The 22,097-nt window shown below is 35.0% G+C and overlaps 1 protein-coding gene across 1 annotated transcript in view; it reads right to left on the bottom strand.

Annotated features, from left to right (window-relative positions):
* ARMC4 (armadillo repeat containing 4) overlaps positions 1 to 22,097 on the bottom strand; it is an 85,490-nt gene that overhangs the window by 43,570 nt on the left and 19,823 nt on the right. The window contains exons 8-11 of the mRNA XM_030943926.1: positions 21,535 to 21,645; positions 20,892 to 21,046; positions 17,236 to 17,478; positions 9,654 to 9,768 (exon numbers count right to left, since the gene is read on the bottom strand). Coding sequence (XP_030799786.1) covers positions 9,654 to 9,768; positions 17,236 to 17,478; positions 20,892 to 21,046; positions 21,535 to 21,645 — 624 coding nt within the window. The remainder of the gene's footprint in view (positions 1 to 9,653; positions 9,769 to 17,235; positions 17,479 to 20,891; positions 21,047 to 21,534; positions 21,646 to 22,097) is intronic.

Here is a 22,097-nt window from a genome sequence, read left to right as displayed (position 1 = left end):
GAATTTTGAATAAAAACTATTAGACACTCTTCTGAAACCCTTTGGACTTCATGTAAGTGCAAACATGGATTATATGAACTTCCTAGGGCTAGGTAGTGACCCTGAAGACCAAACATGGTTTTGATTATATTTATTTCTTTTGGGGCACTGATTTATGAACAGAGTAGGGTCCAACTGTATTGTGTCAGCTTTGCTGAGCAAATCCATCAAATCATGGACTTGGTAAATGACGATTTCATAAGATGCTGCCATTTCATCTTTTTTAGTTCTGGGACTAAATGTCAAACAAAACTCTTAGCTGTGATGTTTCCTTCTCACAGAAAGCAAAAGCAGTGGGCAGGCCCATTGGGAACAAAACATTTTTTGCCAGAGGCAGAACAAATCTTGAGATTGGAAAGGAGAGCTTAAAGCCAAACTGTGTAAGGGTAAAAAACAGAAACCACAGCATGTGGAAAAAGGGCAGTATCCAAAAGTAAACTTCATGCAAAAGTCCTGAAAACCCCCAAAATTAACATATAACAGAGGTCCTTATAGAAATTAAAATAGAATCTAAATACAGAAGAAGGACAATACAGGTTTGTGGCTCAGAACAGCAGCTGAGAGAGAAGGAGGGGCAATGCTCTGCCACTCTATTACCATGTGAGCTGCATGCAGAGGCAAGTGGGCTTACAGAGAATTTCCCATGCATACACCAGCATCAGTGTTCCTCTATAATTGCTAGTGTATGCATACCACAATGTAATGCATCTACAGACAATCACCTGAATTAAAACACTGTTTGTCCATATCAGTTTTCATGTTTGTCTTGAAATTTTAAAATTCGACCCAAGGTGATATGTAATGGGTTACTGAGAAAGCTTTCTACACACAAATTTCTTTCCTACATGTATTCAAGGGCTAGAAATCCAATTACCAGACATGGGAGGAGAAAAGAATGAAATATTTTATATTTACTTCCAAACTTTGAAGGTCACTACAGCATTACCTTGTGTATAAATATTGCCTCAACAGATGAGAAAGGCTTCTGTTCAACAGGTAAATGCTACAGTACAAGATCTAAGATTTAAAAAGGGCCTTGAACATGATTGTGTGTTTCTGCATGGTTCAGATTACTCCATATTCCTGTTTTTGAAAGATATTCCATGAAGAGATAAAATAGCTTTTATCTCATCCTAATGAATCAATACCAACATTTTATATTTTTCTACCTGTACATATTTTCTTTCCAGGTGATTATAGCCCTATTTGTTGAATTTCTCTTCTGACAAGCTTATACTTTCCACATTTCGTACTGGAGCACATCCCACTAAAATCATGGGTAACAGAATAACATATAAACAATTCAGCAGTAAGAAAAAGAGTTTCAATAATCATCTGTGAAACCAAGTAAACACAAGGACAGAGCTTTCTACCAGTGATGAAAAGCAGAGGGAAACTGCAGAAACCACACGTCAGGGAAGTTTCCCAAATGTGATTGTGGGTGTAGTCTGGTGGTCTGTGCAAGACAAAGAGAAAAGCAAAACAGCAAGAAATTTGAAGAACAATAAGCGGAAAGAAGGACCAAAATGAGAGCTTTAAAATCCATTATGTTATGTACAAGATTTCTCTTTTTTGGAGAAACTTAAACAACAAAGACAATGTTTTTGTATCGTTTAAGCAAAACCACACACTTGCTTTGTACAATATATTTCTAAACTGAAATATGTGTATTTATTTTATTCAATTGCCATAACTCAATTTTTCAAAAAGAATTTATATGAAGTTGTCCCTGTAATTGCAGAGGCTACAAATGAATTCTTCTGAATCTATGTTCTTTGTATTAATGATCAGATACTGCTCATATTGTAAAGTAACTTCTGTGATTTTAGTTTTCAAATACTCTCAGGCATTTTCATCTACACTGCTTTTATTAATGTAAGACAAAAAAGAATATATAACATGTCTTTGGAAAAGTCTTTTACTTTCTCTTTCTGTTACCAAAAACTGCAACCTTTAAATTTAACTTTCTAAATTAAATGACAAACAACTTATTTTGTTGGACAACCCAAAGGGTTTGTAATTTCCAGCTATAGGTGTGTGTTTAGCTTTCATATTTATCTGTACTATGCTTTATCCACGTGTCCCATTTCCTTACCAATTGTAACAAAATCTTATTTATTCATTGTCCTAACAAGGCTATTCGGGTAGAATTAGGTAGGAAAAAAATGTTAAGAATAAAGCCTAAGAAACTGTCTTCATAGAGAAAAACATTGATAAAATCACTGACAATCAATACACCAGATAATTTTATTGTATGATCTGTATGCACGTGGTAACGATAAGCTGAATGCATCTGTTTTAACAATATTTCCTGAGCTGAACAAAGTAAGAGGCCAAACAGAAAGACATCTAAAGAAGTCATAAAAATGTTAAAAAGAAACTGAAAGGGGGAAGAAGGTGTTATATTAACAGGACATATCTTCACTTTATATCTTCATCATTAATATACTTTTTAATGCAACATTTAACCTGAGGTGACACACGAAAAAACATGGATGGTTAAATTATGTTTCAAGTGGCTAAAGAAGAAAGGAAGAGGTGACAGAATCTTTCATGACTTCATGTGACCACATCTTCTAAGTAGTGGAGAGCGAAGATTTTATCCTCAAAAAGTATGAGAAATACTATTTTAAAATTGGATTCAAGGGGAGGAGTTTGCAATCTCAAGCAGTAAAAACACACCTATCTGGCATAGATGCTGAGACCAGAAAAGTTACCTGCAGTGTTAATAAAAGCCTCATCTCCCTACTCTTACTACATACTTGTATCTTGCTGGCCTGCATGACTATTAAGAAGATTCAGTTAACTTTCCCTTTTCACTTACTTCTATACTGGCTTCAGCCAAGAGCAAAAATACTGTGAGACAGACCAGCTTTGCAGTTTTTCTAATCAAGAGCAGAAACTATTATGGTATTTGCAAGACTTGATCTTTGTGGTACTTATACAAGGAGAACATTTGGGATTTTTGCATTTTCTCACTGTCATATTCTATGTTTTTTGTGTTTATTTTCAGTAAGTAAATAAAGTTCATCAGTCTTAAGATGAGACATACAGCAATCATAGAAGAACGACTGGCTTCTTTCATAACATAATTTCCTTTTTATTTCTTCCAAAGAGAAAACTGTTTTCTTTACTTGAAAAATTTAAAGCTAAACACATTATTACAAAAATACATTATGTTTATCTTTAAAGTATACTCCACTTGAAAGATAAAATTTCTTCTCTAAAGACAAGTAATATTTCACTCTCAGGACACCTTAAAAAGCTTAAGGAGTCAAAGCTAGTTTGACAAATTGAATCACTTTCGCCCAAATAAGTGATGGTATGGCTGGGCAAACAAACTTTAGTTATCAAGAGTCACCTTTAAACTACATTTTCTTTAATGAAGGAAGCTTCTCCTTTCCATTTGCTATTCCCAACTGAGTAACTTCTCATTCTAGTGCACAAACCAATTTAAAATTCAAAATAAAGAAATGGAAAGAAGTTTCTATATTACTTAGTGAAAAGGAAAACAAAACTTATATAAGGAAGTTTCTATTCATTGTTCTTATTAAATAACTCAATGGTAATTTTGATCAAATTACTTTATATTTTAGGGCTAATTTTATTCCTGTCTATACAGTTATGGAGGCTTCCACTGTTGCAGAACAGATGAAGAAGCATTTGTAAGATGAAACTACTTCCCTACATCTCACAACTTTTCTTCTGTGAGGAAATGCAATGTGTTGGCAAAACAACAGCAGACAATGAACATGGATTTTCGTGTCCTCTTCACTTTGAAGAAGCAACTAAAGCCAAAGCAACAAAGTAGAGTTGCTTTGACATGGTTCCAATGCTACTCTATAGGCTGTAAGAGTAGAATTCCTCTTCAGAATTTCTTCTCTCTCTTCAGGGATTTGATCATCGCACACTTGGCGACTGTATTGCTCTTGACACTTTCAAGAAACCAAAGTGAAGTCAATTATCCAAGCATACAGACCAAGAAGGCATGCAATGCAGGTTCTCTAAAAATATCAGGGGGGAAATGTCTACCTAGTCACTAATGCAACTTTTAGTAGTCCTGTCTGTTGTTTTCCTTACTTTTCAGTCTGGCAGATTATACGTGAAGTTCAGTACTGCGTAATTGCCAAAATCCATTTTTTTTCCCTACATAAGCAGTGAAACAATGAATTTCAAAGTCCTTTAATGCCACAGTTGTCTCAATTACGTTAGATTATTTTGAGGAGCATTTAAGTAATGGATGTATGAGAAACAAGTAACACCGAATAACTGGAAAAAAAACATTATGTCAATTGGTTTTGGATTTAATTGAATTCAAACATGTCTAAGCAAACTTACAATCATTAATATGTTTATGAGATAGTCATCACTGATATGTAATTTAATATTGTAGAAGTGCAGACAGCAATATTACAATGTTTTGAGGATGGTGTAGTTAAACAATCAAGTCAGTGACAACACAAACGAAGAAGTTGCTAAAACAGTTATTGTTTGCCTTTGCATGTCTGGCATAGTTCCAGAAATAGAGTGGGATATAAGAAAGCAATCATATCATGTTGTACCACTCATCATTATACACCACTGAGAATTTGCACAAGCAGCATGAAGTATAAAATATGTTTTAGTTCACTCAAAAGTTTCATCACTTGACAAAATGATTGCTTGAAATCTTCTGGTATATATTATGTAGCAAATGAAACAATGATCTCCATGCTCTTTTCTTGCTTTGAGAGCTACAGACTCCCAGTGGCAAGTGAGAGCATAAAGACAGGAAAAGAGTGACATGGACAAAAAGGAAAAACAAAGAAGGGAGGAAAAAAAATTAAAGGAGGATGAGGTTTAAATCTTTCCTAGATTTTCAAAATCCAATTAGTGAATCAGATTTAAAAGTAAAGAAGCTACACAATAAGCTGTTGACTAGCATATGTTGATGTTAATAAACCAAGCTACAAGAAAAGCTGGTCAAATATTTTCCAGTGGAACAGTATTCCATCAAAAAATGCTAATGGAATGGAATCAAAACCTTCCATAAGAGCACAATGACTTCTTGAAAAGTTTTGACAGAAACCAGGCAGAAAGGCAGGCTAAATAACCAACATGTCTCTTCATCTTTTCCCTTGTCAGCCAGATGGCTGATGAGTAGCCTGCCAGGCTCCTTGGCTTCTAGTTTTCATAGAATCCTTGACTTGCCTGATGGGCTGCCAAACAGCTGGAAATCCAGGTCTCCAGGAGCTCCTAAGCTTTTTGGCTTCTTGTGGTCTCCAAGCTCTCAGGCAGCTGCTTTGCATGGAACTTAGGGCCCAAGTCTCCTGTGTGAGGGAGATACAGGCTACACCCTTTGCTTCCCAGCTTCCACGTTGTGTGTTTTGTAGAAACTGGACTCCTAGATTTGTAGATATTAAAGACCTCAGGGCAATTTATGTCAGTCCATTTAGGATCTCCAATATGTCTGCAGGAGGCCCAAATAACCCCTGAGATTCAGTTCACTAAACAAGGCAGCCAGTGTCAAGAGTCATTGGATGAGCTGGGTCTGTATGTACCCTGCAAGCACAGCAGTGACTTATGGATTCACCAAGCCAGGTCTGGATTCCTGGACTTCCTAAATCTCTGAGGACCCTGGTTCTCTGAAAGGTTTCAGAGGCAAGCAAAAAATTCCTTTTTGTCTCTCTAATGGTATGCATTTGATGATTGGTTAATAAAAAATGCCTCAAAATTTGGAAGATCTAAATCCAGATACCAGGGAGTAAAAACTGCATAAAATGAGAGCAAATACAGAGAAGCAGGTATGAGAGATGTAAAAAATTCTAATGTCTAGAGAAAACAAATAGAAAAATGGAAAGAGAGCAGTAAGAGCACTAATTTTGAACCAAGGTTTCTGTGTAAAATTGCAAGAAGCACAGCAAGGCAAACAAAGAAACTGGAAAACACTGTACATACACAAGCAGGGAATTTTGACATTTAAGGCTTAACCCAAGAATGGTACAAAACCAAAAATGCATTGGTAGTACTTAACTAAAATATTTCATATGTAAAACAAAGGAACAACAGTGTGCAGTATGGAGCACAATTATCTTTATACACTATAGTTTTAAATTAGTAAAATGTACAATCAAAGCATCTTAATGTATTTAAAACAGCAAATCGTTTTACTATTTTTTAAATATTAGAAGAATTTCCAACTTCAACTACATTTCTTTGTTATTCTTAGAAAAGAAATGCTCTCTGTGGTTTTATACATATGGTTATGTTAAACTTTCCATAACAAGGAAAATCTATGTAAGAATAGGTCATCAGCAATGTATTTTCTACTCCTAGGTTAACTCTAGGCTGGTTGGCTGCAAAACTCACTTCCTCATTATATAATACTGCTGCAGGACTGAAAACTAATTGACTTTCACACATACCCATTTTGTGACCCTTCCCTCTTAAACCTGGTTTTGTTTTTTTTTTTTTTTTTTTTTTTTTTTTTTTTTTTTTTTTTGTCTCAGCATGGGCATTCTCTTTCCCCTAATGAAATAAATACACAGATACACAGACAACTTTAGATGTCTCATCTTTCATCCCACCCATGATAGTCTCCTATAGAACTGAAACCACAGTATATCAGAAAAAGGTGAGATGTCATTCCACAGGTAAATTTTGAGAAAACAGAGTAATTTTCTCTCTCTTGATTTTCAAACCCCCAGTCTCTGACTCTTTATTTAAATTATTTTGACAGGCAAAACACAGCACTGTAACAGCTACTGAGAAATAATTAACTCTACCCTAGCTGAAAACAGGACAACTCTATACATAAATGGCTTAATGAAGTTCTTTGAGAAAGCCTCACTGTTGTAGCTATAGCAAGGCTAAAATTGCAAGTTGAAAGTTTATATGCAGGCACATGGGACAGAAAAACATGATGCCTGATATTGCCATTTGCATTTTAATGTTTGCACCCAAAACTCTACTAAATATGAGGACAGAAAATAACCGCTAGAACTTTTTTCCCTTTTCTTTTTTCCTTTTAATTTATTTAAACATTCTAGTAGAAAGTTTCTCTGTGAGGAAATAAGAATTTTCATACAGACTCAAGTTGGCAGTGTTCCTTTTATTGGCACAATGCATTTGGATGATTTTTATAATAGCCCAAATTACATCTTTGTAGAATTTCTCCAAATGTTTATGTTTGGGCTGATGTATGTTGGGAGAACATTACAAGTACTGTTTTTCAAAGAAGCATCATAACCAAATATTGCTGTTCCAACATCAACAGAGTTGAGTAGACTTCTCTTACTCATTTTTCATAATCATTTGTATTTCTTGGACACTGCACTTACACTTTGCTACTAGCAATGTGCCTGCAGTAGTAATTTTTCCTTTAGGAAGTAAGGAGTTCATTAATAACAATCTGCTTCTATTAAGATAATTCCTTTAATTCCTTTGTAACAAACAATATCACTTAGCTACATCATACTGATAAAATTCTATTCTATGGGAAGTACTCTTAAGCAGATTATGGTGAGAGTAAGCATGAAAAAGAAACATATAATCACATACTACAAAAGAACTGCCCTATCAGAATGTTTTATTAGCTTCTAAGATTTTTAAAATACAGAAAATAACCTTTAAGTTGGTAGTAAAATGAAAATATCTGTGCAGAAAAATGGATGCTGCATTAACTTGTTATAAAAATTTGTTTATGATACTACTAACGAATTCAATTTCATCTGTGAACCTCCACAACACAGAAGAGAACCCTTACAGCTTCCACAAAAGAACACAAAAAGAAAACAGACTCCATTCTCACAGCTATTTGAAACACCAGTCCCAAGTACAGGCTTAGAAAGGCCAGAACACACATTACCCTTTAAAGTTGTGTACTTATTACTGCTTTTGAATCAAGCACTGCATAAACCAAACTGCTCCTTGGAAGATCGTGTAAATTGCTGAATAATATTAACTTTGAACAAAAAAACGCCAAATTCTCTTTAGATAGAAATAGTTGCTGCACTTCCTCAGTGTGGCTGTAGTTGCTGCTTTATACATATTTCTTTCTATTCAGTGTCAGCGGAAAGGGTATTATTGTAGGTTTGTTTCAGGGAGCCACTTGGCCTCAGTGTCACACAAAGAACTCTTTGTGGGATCACAGATTAGCATTAGGGCAGGCAGCCAAGAGAGATGAAAGGAGAATAGCTACACTAAGGGTGTACATAGCTTGCACTCATCAAACACCCCAGGGAAAAAATGAAGAAAAACATCCATGTAATGCATAATTTCAGTAGTTGTCCTCTATTCCCTTAGTTTCTGAAAAAGTGCTTTTAGTGGAAGTTCTACCAATGAGCAGTTCTACTCTGGCACTTCAAGTTGCAGAGTCTTACACATAGAAAGTATTACCTCAGTACTGAGATCAAATAGTATTTTAACATTCAGTTATAGCACTATTGTTCAAGAGAGAGGCAGCTGTATTCGTATCTTTACAGAGAAGAGATGTTTAGACTGTACCATTAGGCACCAAAAAACTTTACTGCACTAGAGTGCACTTTTAGAAAAAAAAAGGATGAAAAGATAATTCAGAATAACCAGCATGTGTGAAAAATGACAAGCAACAGCCATTGTAGAAATCATTGGGAAGAAATAAAAAATGCTTTAGTTATAAAAAACAACACCAATTTTTCTCACTATAAATCTATATATCTCTATATCTCTATATCTGTATCATTGAATCATCTACATAAATTAATAGCAGCCACACAGTGCTCAATCCCAAACAGGAAACTGCCTGCAAAGGATGCCACAGATATCTTGCACTTTGAAGGAATTACTATTCTTTACATAGTCAGGATCTCAAATCCAGTGTAGAAGGATATATATTTTTTGTATGGTACAGAAAAGATGCAAATGTTTCATTAAATATAGAGGTAAATCAGAAATGGAAGCTAGTACAGTACAAAGATAAAGGTATAAAGTTAGCACTCTAGGAAACTTCTAATGGGAAAGAAAACCTTGCCCATTTATTTTATCATATGTCAATGCTAAGAATTCAGAGAGATGACTTGCAGTTTATCCTCACTATTTTATCTGTATTTGGAAACTGACATGAAGTAAATGAATAGCTCAGTCTTCTGTACACAACTGACCTGCACAACCACCACTATTCACAACTGGCACTTTTTGTTGGCAGTCTGAGCAGAAAACCTGAAGATTACATTGGCACAGAGTCTAAAATATGCTCTAAAACCAAATCATGGTCTCCTGAGAACACAGCTGAAGTAGACCACAGTGGAGAACAACTAGAACTACCCATGCTATTCATAGCCTGTGAGTAGAAGCTTTCTGTTTTCAGCATTGTCAAATTTTCATCATGCTTTATTGGGAACAGTAAGCTTAGGTACTGATAAGTTGCTAAAATCTATTTGTCAATACAGAAAACACTGTAAAAGCAAAACAGATTATATAATGGGTGCTAAATGGAGGACTTTTGAAAAGTAAATACACATGTTTTTTAAGCAGTTAACAGAATAAAATAAAGAGAGTGTAAGCAGCAAACAGCAAAATATTGCTGGAAATTATTCAAATATAAAAATTATATGAGAATATATATAACAAAACTGTTACTTCAAATACTTTCTTACCTTAGCATTTTCAACACAAGGACAAAGAGCCCAAGCTGCACTTGCTTGAACATCTGGGTTAGGATTTTTCAACAATGACCATAGCAAGCGGACTCCATCTAGACTGTCAATTATCCTATTGCAGAAACAGACCAAAAAAGGGATCATTAATTATGGAATATACAATGTTGAATCTCAAATTATATCAGTTTGTTTGGAACACTGCTCTAAGAAATACTGGCATCATTCTGACATACTGTTTTGCTTTATGCAAATGCTTGTGTTTTATTGTCAGCTAATCACCATCAACATACTCCACAAACAGTGCCCACTACAACAGATGGGTGCCAATAACTGATGTAAAGACAGAATGTTTTCTAACTAAATCTCATTAATGCTATTTATTTTTTTCCAGCACTGTCATTCAGAGTACTTACAGAAGATAAAGTAAGCTACATTATAACCAGAACTCATAAATGTGAAAACAAGCATGTGACTTTTTAATGATCTACATGCAAAGTGAAATCTGAGTTTGAGCATAGTGGCTTCTTTCATATAGTAACAAATACTTTCCAAAACAAATATTTATGCCCAAAACTATGTACTTAACTTTTTATTCAGTCTATGCTTAATGTATTTACCTTGCTCTATGACATATTTTAAAAAACTATGTTTCTAATCAAGCATTAGAAATTAAAATGGTCACACTACAGAGCATCCTTTGTTGGGCATGAATAACGTGTAACTTGTTTCCCATATGCTCCTTCCTAACAAGACCAACACTGAGCACTATGTTATAACTATTTAAACATACTATAATCAAAGTATCTTCATGACTAACTGAGAAATGAATCAGCATCAAAATCATCTCTACAGTATCTGGGTTATGTTTATGTATCAATCAGGCTTGGGGATCATAACCTCACATTAGGTTCCAATGAATATCCTAAATGGAAAGGAAGGTCAGACAAAACTTCCTAGCCTTTACCAACATGCCTTTTTTCAAAAAAATTATGTTAAGCTCAAAGCAGATGAGCTGAAGAGAAGTAAGCACACCTTCACCGTCTAACCTCAAAAGCAAAAAATTCCATTGCATATAATGCGTTTCTAGCTTTAATTGTAAATGCAAGAGAATTCAAAACACATTTTTAAGAGAGCTTAAAAAACAGCAGGTAAAGCATCTCATTTGTGTTCACTATATATGCTTTGCCAGGAAATTTTAACCTAGCTATAAAATTAACTTTGTGTGTAATTCTATCATCATTTGAAGCAGAAAAAATAAATAAGGACATGAAGTCTGTCTAAAATAAGCAAGGACTTTATTCATAAGATTTTTATGCAAACTGTTTAAACAACTATGTTTTTCAAAATAATACTTTTTGAACAAAGCTATGGTTAAGCTACAAAACTTTAAAGATCTGCCAGTTTCAGTATAGCTTATTTTACTCACTCAGCTCCAAATCAATTGCAAGAAAATCATCAAACGACAAATTCAGAAGTCTTAACAAAATAAAACAACAGGAGCATAAACTACACAATTACTCATATATCTTGACATAGTAATAATAACTTAAGTAAAAGCTTCAAAACTAACTTTTAAGTCCCTTTAAAACCCAAACACTTTTAAGCAATTTTAACATTACTCTCCTGTCATTTCAGAAAGAATTTTTTCCTATATTGGATTTAATTAAAAAGAACCCATGAATCTTTCCTCTAGTCAAGCTGAGTACTGATCATTTACCAACATAAGGTACTTCCTCCCAAGAGGGCCTAAATATAAATGATCCAGCTCCAACAAGTATATAAAAAATATCAAAATATCAAGGATAGTAGCCAAACACTGAGCTCCAATTTTTCCACCACACTTAAAAAAACAACCTCTAGGCTTGATTTATCTTTCTATTTCTTTTAAAGCTTCCTTTTCAATTGGAAGTTTACTTTCATTTTCTTTTCAGTTTTCTGGTCTTCAGTATTTCAAGGTAAAATAGCCTAACTCTATCACTAATTTGCTGAAGAAGAGTTTTGCCTTCTGCTTTAAGGCTGGAAAGACCAGTTGTCTTAGATCAACAGAATCCAGCTCAGACTATATGAAAGTATAGTTCTCTGACCATTCAATATGCATCAAATCAAACTAGGAAACAGTAAAAACAAAACAATAAAACCTCCAAACTGCATTGTTCATCACTGATTACTTGCAGTTATAGCAGACTAACACAAATAAAAATACTTCTACATACAGGGATGATGCTCTTAAATTCTCATTCTGGAAGAATTGTAATTGTGTAATCACCATGCAAGAACAAACCTTATTTTCATTTTCCTGAGAACATACACTTGCCATAGAAAGCAATGCTAAAAAGTTCAATTTTTTAATCTTCCTATGGTTTCACTACACAATCCAGCAGATGAAGAAAATGGGTGCTGAATGAGTGCATTTGCCTTTAGAGCAAAGGGAACACTAAAATAAATGGTCCTGAAAAATGTTTCCTCTATAAAAGTGCTTAGACATTAACTTCCTTCCTATGTAAAAACTCCAATTTAATCTGACAAAAAATACACATTCAGTTTTCTTTACAAAAATAAAGAGAGGAAAATAGACCTGTAATCTTGAAAATTCTAGCTTTGATGGCATAATGCTAAACAACATTATGATTTGCTTTTATATATAGTTTTTGTATCCAATTTTCTTCCCACAATGTATTATAATATTATTAGCAGGATGAAGTAATAAAGCTTCTTACCACACTAAATACAAGCAAATGTAACATAAAAATTACTTTGGTTGGCATTCAATTCTGTATTCATCCATAGTTAGCACATTATTCACTCTGTGGCTTCAGTCACTTAAGTAATTTATATTATTAAAATTTGTTGATATTCTGTTGATAAAATTAACCTACACTAAAATTTGGAGCAAGCAACCACTCAAGGGACTGTTAAAAGACATGTTTTTAAATAAAAATGCAAAACATTTTATTTGAAAGCTGAATGGAATCTCATAAAAGCTGCAATAATACAATATTTAGTTGATATAAAAGTCTTAAATATTTAATACTTTAATATTCAAATGCTTTATGGAATAGTTGATCTGCTTTTGTATGTATGTATTTGTATATGTAATGTATTTAATGTACAGAACACTATTAATAGTCAAAATCCTAACAGGCATGAAACTCACTCACAGTAGAAATGCAAACTTTATTGTAAGCCACTTGGTCCTTCACTGTAAATACATAACAATAGATGAATATGTGGAGTTCAAAAGCAAGAGCCCAGATTCTGAACTGTTGTGCCTCTATTCCTTAGCATAGCCAAGGCACAATAAAACTGGGCCACCTCCTCTAATTCAAAGCTCTGTGTCACAGACTGATCTTGTTTGATCACTGATATAATTGAGAATAGATATAATTCAGAATTTTAATTTATAATAAAGTGATTATATAATATAGTGATTATATAATATAGTAATTATAATGATATAATTTAGAATATTATTCTGCACCTCAAAATAACCAAAAGAAATTGCAATGGCAGTTAGAACTGGCTGAAGAGGCACTCCTGTCATGGGCTCCTGTGCTGGCCAGACATGATCAGAGCAGAGGCGAAGGGATATTTTCAGCTGGCATCATCGCTCCTACCAAAAGGCAGCTGCAAGGTGTAGGACCAAAACATCTTCCTGCTTCCAACACAGAACATATGAATGGTGTACACAGAATAGGTCTTATGGGCAAATAACTTTATTGCAATTAAACCCATTCAGAGATTACTGAAATTTTTAGGCTACAGTGAATTGGTATTTGCTATTTGACCAGCGTAGATTGGTCAACTTAAGATAATTTTTTAAAATTACTTTTGTTCTGAGTTCACAGGCAATGAAGACTTCTCACATTATTTAAGAATCTCATTATCATTATATCATTGAACATTATGAGCAAGATGGGGCTTGCAATTCTAGAAATTTACTTTGCTTTTTTAAATATACCTGAAATTAGCAAAACTGTTAATCTGAAATAATACCTCTCTTTCAAGTTAAAACTTAATATTGAACATTTCCAGTAGAAATGTCAACATGAATTGCTTAAACACACATATGTACACACAGCCTAGACATCTGTTTGTCATATCTATCATCTTTCTCTGCTAAAATGTTACTTACCAGAACTTTCAGAACTTCAGTTTAATTGCCTGCCAATTTAGACCACAAATACAAATGTAAATAAACAAAGTTATACTGACTCTGTATTGTGCTCACTGGTAAGATTACAGGGTTTTACTCTGTCAGAATGTAATCTCATCTTTTTTGAAACCACAATTTAGCATTTTTCTTAAAACTTTCACTGGTGGCTGGTGACTGCTTTGATAAATAGTATTATATACCAATGACTCAAACTCCATCTGCTTGGCTAAAATAATCTTCAGTCTTGAATGCCAGCGATGCAGTCTATGGATTTTCAAATGGAAAGGGCAAATGAAAAGCTAGTGTCAGTTAAAGAATAAGCACTAGTCCTTTGTTTGTAAAGAAAGTTACAAAAAGTAACTCACAAAAAGTTCCTAAAAAGATAAATATACATTAAAAAAATAAACAGCAACATCTCTGTCAGTGGTCAGCGGACCAAGTATGGAGAACAGCTTCATGCTGTCTACATTAGCGTAAGGAAGTTCAGTCAACTCACTTTTGGCTGTGAGGAGCTGGCTGGTGTTTTTTATTTTAAATAGCTCAATAGAGTCACTAAGAATCATGTAATTCCTTCAAGTTGCCCTGAAGTAAAGGATTGGTGCAGAAAAGTAACAATGGTGTACCTTCCATTCAGTAGTTGTAAGAGTCACAGTGTTAACTAGGAAATATGGCAGAAATAAAATATTTAAAAGATGTACATTCACCTATGCCTATCTATTAGTCTCTCTGTCAGCGCAAGCTTCTTCCACAGAACATAAAATAAGAGCACAGTATTTCCCTCAGAATTTAACTGCACTGCTTCATAGAAAATTCTCAGCTTTTTCTAGTCCATAATGATGTTTTATTTCTTATACTAATCACAACTTCTTCCTTATATATCTGAATCATTTACAGAAATCATGTGAGCTCCACTCTTGGTCTGTATGGTCTTCACATACCTACAGCTGCAAGGATAAGCACATTCAAAGTAGAAGACTGCTAAACTGAATATTTAATATCTAAGCCACACTTTGTCAAACACATTTGCAGCTAATGAAATGTAAGAATATATCTGAAAAATCTCAATTCTTAGGAAAGCTTAGATTTTACTACATATGAAAGTCAATGATAGCAGAATCCAGGAAAATCATCATAATTTTAAAAGTTCCTATCATGCCAAACTAAAAAAAGTTACACTGTAAACAGAGTCTGTCTGTACCACAGACCTGCCAGCCAAATTTGGTAGGAAAAAGGCAGTAGAGAACTGATTACCTAGAACCTGACAAACCATTCTGAGAAATAAGTAATTATGAGATAAGAAATGTAATAAGGATCCAGCTGCATGAATCTGAAAGATCACGAACACCTAAGCATCAACCTGCTGCAATAGGAAAGTCTCATCACCTGTATATATGTGCAGGCTGCCAGTGGCTTTGCTTGGCTTCTTTCTAGAAGGCAATCTTGGCACATTTCTATACTCTTGTTAAGATGTGTCTTTTTGATAAAGAACTTCAGAAAATATTTACAGAAAGAGACTGACCTCCACAGTAGTTTCTAACAAGGCTATTTATTGTTTTAGGCTCCAATTTTGTAAACAGAAAAGAGTCATACTACAGACTCTGTGTACGAGTGTATTTCATGTCTTTGGTGACTTGTTCTTCCACAAAAGGAGAGCATTTTGGATGAGGAGATAAAATTTCAACTTCTGCTGTACTGATCTGAGAGGAGGAGAAGAGAGAGGAATGGACTTTTTTTTTTCTTTTTCTTGTTTTTTTTGAGAGAGAGGTGGGGGTCAGTAGTGGGAGGGGAGGTTGCTTGTAAGTGCCCTGTGAGAGGCAGAGCACTCAATCAAGGAAATAATTTAGACATATCAGCAGTTACACTGCTGTCAATGTTTTAACTAAGCACCATTTTTTAAAATTTCACTGAATTTATTCACACTAGGATGAATCATGCTTTGGTAAAAATCTAGCAGCATTATCTCTTCTAGTACTACAAGCATAGCTAGCACAATACATCAGGTACATGGCACAGTCATGCTAATAATTTTTGTATAAATTTTTTGTACTACCAAAAAGCATAGTCACACTTAAGATCTTGCTTACTTGGTAATGTTTTGAAATACTTTTAGAAACATTTCTAAAGTTGAGAACTTCAACAGAGAATGTTTTATATGAACCAAATTCAGTATTTGATTCCTTTGTTCACTCTTTACAAACTCTATAATATAAATTTTGTCCCAAGCCTGTACTTTCTCCTTCTCAAAGACAAGACAGACTCTGTTCTATCACAATTTTCAGCAGCAACTTGCATTTTTTTTATGCTTATACTGAACACATTCCAGTATGAAGCTATCCATACTGGATACTACAAGTGACAGTTCTGAGTACTGGAGTATGTCTGAGGTTTTAAAAATATCAGTTCATGTTTATTGGCATTTAAGTTTCTCAGTATTTGCAATGCTAATTCTCTTAGGTTAATATATTATGCTAAAGGCTGGTTTTTAGTGAGAACTGTCATTAAAATGATTTCATTTATTTATACTTTTATGCTACATGGCTAACTGCTCATACAACCCATGTTTATGGTTGTGTACCATCCAGCCTTTAGCCACTGGGTGACAGCCAAAGCATGAAAACAAAAGCCTTATTCAGGAAAAGAATTCCCTGCACTGCTATATGAATATCAAGTGAATTATGCAAATCAGAACAGGAGGAGCTTAATAAAACTCTCTTTCTGACCTCCTTTATGTATAAGGAGGGAAATATGCTGAGAATCTTGAGGTAAATATCCTCGTAAGAGAACAGTAAGCGCAGCAAATGCCGACCTCAACATTTAACTGAAACACTTCATCATAAAACTCAACAATCTTTGTAATTTGTACAAATCTACATTACAAAATCAAAGACTGTCTTTTTCTTTGATTTTACAAAGGAATAAGAGGGGAGAGAAGGGTCCAAAACCGTCTGAGTTCACAAAAGGAATGATGCAGAGGGACAAAAGAGATATACAAGTAATATTCTACCACCAAAAAATTTAGTTTATTATCATGACAGTAAATGTGTACATTTCCTTTTAGAATAACTTTCTCTAATTTAGGCTATTTTTAATGACTTGAGAACAGAAGTAAAACGAGAGTGTAAAACATGGACCTATCATGCAGCACTTAAAATGGTGGTTTGAAATGTTGAATTTCAGCTTACAAAAATCAATTTACTAAAGGTTTATTTGATTTTTCTCAAAATGCAAAAGCTTTACATTCTATATATTTCCTTAAAATTTTTTTTATCTATAGCAAACTTACAGTAAGATGTAAGTAACCCACACAGTTCTGTAAAAAGCAAGAAGCAAAAAATGTTTTAAATCAGATTAGAATTGAATATATTTGCACCAGAATGACTGAACTGTTTTTCAATATTTAAAATGCTGTGAATATTAATAACTTACGCCATATTTTCAGGTTCCATTGCACAACCTCCCACTGCTTTGTTGACATTCACAAGCAGGGCCGGATTAGTTGCAGTCAGTAAGTTCACCATAGGTGCAATTCCACCAGATCTGCGGATGGTGCCTCGATTTTCTTCCTCTTGGCAACATTCTCCCAGTGCTCCAATGACATTTATAAGGACCTCTTCAGGCTGATCAGTCAGCAATGTTACCAAAGTTTCTACGGTTTTATATTCCTCAAATCTAAAAGACAGCAATAAATCCAAAGTTGGTATTTTCAGTATGTTACCAATATAAGCTTAATTTTATAATTAAAGTATTATTATAATAGAAGCACAAGTTTTAACTTCTGTGTGTAAATCATCTTGCTGAAGAAATCCCAATACAGGTAAACCATTCCAAGCAATTATTCTAAGTGTGACATACAGTCTAATTTCTTACTCTAACTTTCTAACTACATTTCTACAATTTAGCTGTCTAAGAACCTCCTGAATAGTTTGAGGGTTTTTTAAATTTGACATGTAGAAGCAACACCCACAAACAGCTGAAAACAAACCAGAAGACTGGAAATTAATGTGCTGTCCTTTCTTCCAGCACTTTTCCCTGCTGTGTTAACAATAGATAAAGTAGTATTGTACCAGACCTTCCTCCACCTCTCTAAACCAAAGGATATCCCTTACTTTTCACTAAATATGAGCCTTTAGAGAGTTTACCCTGAGCAGTTCTATATTTAGTTTAGGCCTAATACACTACATTTTCCTGAGTCAGAACCATAGTTCTAGTACATTTCCATAGCACAATGTTAGATTCCAACTTGTAATTAAGATATAAATTAACAGAAATTTGACTTGACTCTTATATTAATACTTTCCCCACTCTTCATAGAACTTTTGATACTGAGAATCAAAATCAAAAATATGGTTTTTAAAATCTTGATGGTCCTATCCTACAAAGACATGTGTGCTAAACCTCAGAAGTTCATCTTTCAGAACAGGATTTTTTCCTCAGTGCTGGAATAATTTTCAAGGGTTTGGGTTTTTGGTTTTTTTTTTGTTTAAAACTTAGGGGATTCTTAACACTTAACAAATACTACATCTTCTTTTGATACATCTACTGATATACCCTGACAGTTCTATGTGGTATATCAAGCTAGATCTAACCTGTATATAATCTAATTATCAGAGAAAATTTCTCTGAGAGTACTGAGTTCTCATTTGTGCTTTCCTCCCAGCCCCCTAACTTCTGTGAATGTCTGCTTGAGTTACAAAAACTATTTTCCAGGAACTAGTTGCTCATGTGGCTTTTCTTTTTATACAAAAAATATTAGAATTTCTGAGATTTTCATGGCAGAACTAGATGTTTCAATGAAAATTAATCTTTCCAAGATGGATTATCAGCATAATAATTAAAGTAACTGAGAAATGAGAAACTTTTGTTTTTCATCTTCCAAACCTTTGCTTAAAGAGAAATTTTCCTCTCCTTGTTCACTGTAACTTGGAAGAACCCCTACCATTATTTTTTTCAAGAGTAAACATCAACAGCATGAAAAAAAGAGCAATAAAGTAAGCAAATAATTTTAAAAAACAACAAAACAAAACTGATTATTGCTGGCTTTTCAACTTCTTCACAGATGGAATGCTGTGAGCTGGCTGTGCAGCAGGCAGGCTGCTCTCAGGCATTGCTGCTGGCTCGGGCCATCTTGTGTCCAGGAGCAGAACGGCCACTCCTACACCAGCTGCACCCGGAGCTGCGCAGGCACAGGCACGGGCACGGGCACAGGCACGGGCACCCACTCACGGCTGAGTCAGCACAACATCTCAGCAGCGACTCCAGGTACAGGAAATACTCTGGAGCACTTCAGAGATAATTAAGTGCACCTGCAGGAGCCAGCAGGGTTTGTTAGTTCTAGCTTCATGCCAGACTCAGGCTCATCCCTCCAGATCTACTTAGGTGTTTTCATATTATCCTCACTCCCTTTTCTTTAGTGGCCTCCCATCTTGAGTTTGGACAGGGTTTACTGTTTCAGACTCAGCACTACATAACACGTGAATTCAGTTGGAGCTGCGCCGGGCTAGTAACCTTTGTGAGCATCAAGCACTTGCCAAAGATATGTGAGTAGCCCAACAAAAATCTGTTTGCAGATTGGACAGAATTATTGGCTACAGCTATACTAATAAATAAAACAGGCTAGGGCTCATTCTCTAGCCCTGAGGACAAGAAGCACAACATAGCATCCATATGGCTAAAATCTCTTATCCTCACAATGCAGGGTGGCCTCACCCATTCTGCCTAATGGGAACAATCTGTTGCCTGCACCATTCCCAAGGAGTGTCTGGGCATTGTCTGGGAGAGCATTTGCTGGCACACTGTGTAATGGCTTATGCTGGCAGTGAAACAGTATGGATAATCCTAACATAGAGCCTGAAACCTGAAAGATTTGGCCCTCTTTAGTTTACAAGTACAGAGAGAGCCATTCAGTCTGTCTCATCCCTGATTGATCCAAAATCAGGATAGCTCTGCACAAACCCAAAATCCACAGAAAACAATGATACATCCATATGAAAAGTTAGGTTACTGTGCAATTAAGAATGCAAAAAAGCAGTAGGTCAGCAGTAGAGGAAGTAAAGAGCATAGATCTGTATACCAACAGTTAGGGAACTCATTTAGGACAGTAAAAAGCCAGAATGTAAAACCTGGAAATCTTCCTAAATTTTACCCAGTCTTTGTCTATCATTATGTGCTTATCCAGCAAGGTACACTAAATTAGGGCAGCAGGAAGATGTTACCCCTTACTAATACTCCTTCTAACCTTTCTACATGCTCTACATACAGAACAGCATAATTTCAGCAGGAAACTGAGCACATATGCAGTGGAGCCAGCTTCCTTTTTCTAGGTAAGGTACATGAACTTGTTCTGTTAATTTTAGATGAGAGGGTAAAGTGTTCTCGATCATTAAGCTGCTCCATGGAAGATGGAGAGTGACAACTCCTACTGATGGAGAGTGACAACTCCTGCTGTCATATTCTCCAATAATTACTCAGAACCCTGGTACTGAGAGGTTGCTGGTACCTACAGCAGAACTCTCATCAGTTAATTCCACTCATTTAGAAGCTAGGTCTCCAGACTAAGCTACTTTTCTGAGCCCCTTCTGTAGTCAACAAGAGAGGCACCTAGGCTAGTTATCCTAGACTCCAGTATATTTCTAATATGTATTAGATATCTACCCTACAATGAGATAATTTGGTCTCTGTCTCTCGATGTAAAACATTAATGTGTACTCAGTACTCTCTCTACTATGCAGCAGTGATTCTGGCCTCTAAGCTACAGACAGGAGGGGGGATATCAGATATGGCCACATGCCAAGTGTTTACTGTGTGCTGGTGCACCTCCTGACTCAGAGTCCTATAGCTTAACTAGAGGCACCACTTGTCTCCATTGACTGTTAAGATTCTAGGAACTTAACACTGTCTCCACTCTACCCTGATGAGGTCAGGTGGCAATTTTTAAGTACTATAAAACCTAAGGTGAAAGCCCAGCTGATTATAAAGATTGATTTTGAAGAATTATGACACAACAGTTTTGAAAACAATAGAGGTCCATAAAATCAAAGCATGATAATGTAAGAGATGCTTGTAAAATTAAATTATTAAGTTACTTTAACACATTTTCTCTACTGATTGCACATTTCCAGATTGCTCCTGTCACAGCTGCCAAAAGTTGTTTGTTTTCACTTTTATCAAGCAGAGCAGATAGTGGTTGTAGACCTTCATGTTTTCTAACCAGGTCACGTATTTCTTCATCTTCTGCACACTATAAAAAAATATACATATTAAACATATATATTATGTAAAAGTCTGAAAGATTATGTCTTCAAAAGCCAGCTGTATTACATTGTAACTAGTAAAAGCTAATAGAGGAGAAAACATAAATGTTGCATTCAAGTATCTGAATATGCTAACAACTCACTGAGTGACAGTAAACTGCTGCTGTATATGCAGCAGTGCTTATACTGTCACATTGTCCTTTTTAGGGGCAAACAAACAAAAAAACCAAAGCAGCTCTATGCACAGTATGCCTCACCACTCTCCACTGGTTACCTGTGCAACTTAATGCTTGTACACAAGAAGAGCAAGTAGGAACCTAATTATAATTTTAAATATGAAGCTAAAATATTCACAACATTTCTATAATTTTTTACACATTAGAGAAATAGTGAAATTAAGAAAATTTAAAACTGACAATGATATAAAAACAAAGGGCTAATCCTGGTTCTGATCTACTGATTATAATAAAATTACCTTAAATATGGCACTTGCACAATGCATCTGGAGCTCCTCATGTTCACTACTCAGATTTTTCACTAGGTTCTCAATCATGCCTTCTGTTCTTATTGCAAGTCTGTAACTTGGCTAAAAAGATAAACTGCATCTTTTAAATCCTGCATATTAACAGTTAATAGGTCACAATAATAATACAATGCTACAATTATAGGGTTTGATATTGAGAAGCCTTGTACTTTATGTAAGCATAAGTCATCATTGCTTTGAAAATACCACTGATGATCTCAGAGGTAAGCAAATATCTTCAGTGCTCTTCAAATCACCTGTAAACTGAGGTACTGCACTGTCTATCCCGTAGCCACTTGGCTTATGAAGAATGCAGAATATTCTGAAAGGTGTCCAGACTCCCGGCTCAGACCCAAGAAAGCAAAAGATGCTTCAGAATGGGATCCAGAACTACCCACTCACTTCATCGAGAACCAAAACAACAGATCTATTCCTAAAACAAGGTTAGAAAAACCTTAGAATGTTCTTAGAATTAACATGTTTTAGTGATATTTTCATCCAAATTTAACCCACAG

The sequence above is a fragment of the Camarhynchus parvulus genome, chromosome 2 (genome assembly GCF_901933205.1).
Source record: "Camarhynchus parvulus chromosome 2, STF_HiC, whole genome shotgun sequence".
Classification (NCBI taxonomy): Eukaryota; Metazoa; Chordata; class Aves; order Passeriformes; family Thraupidae; genus Camarhynchus; species Camarhynchus parvulus.
Note: the sequence above shows the minus strand (reverse complement) of the source record. Positions and strands in the feature narration are given on the sequence as shown.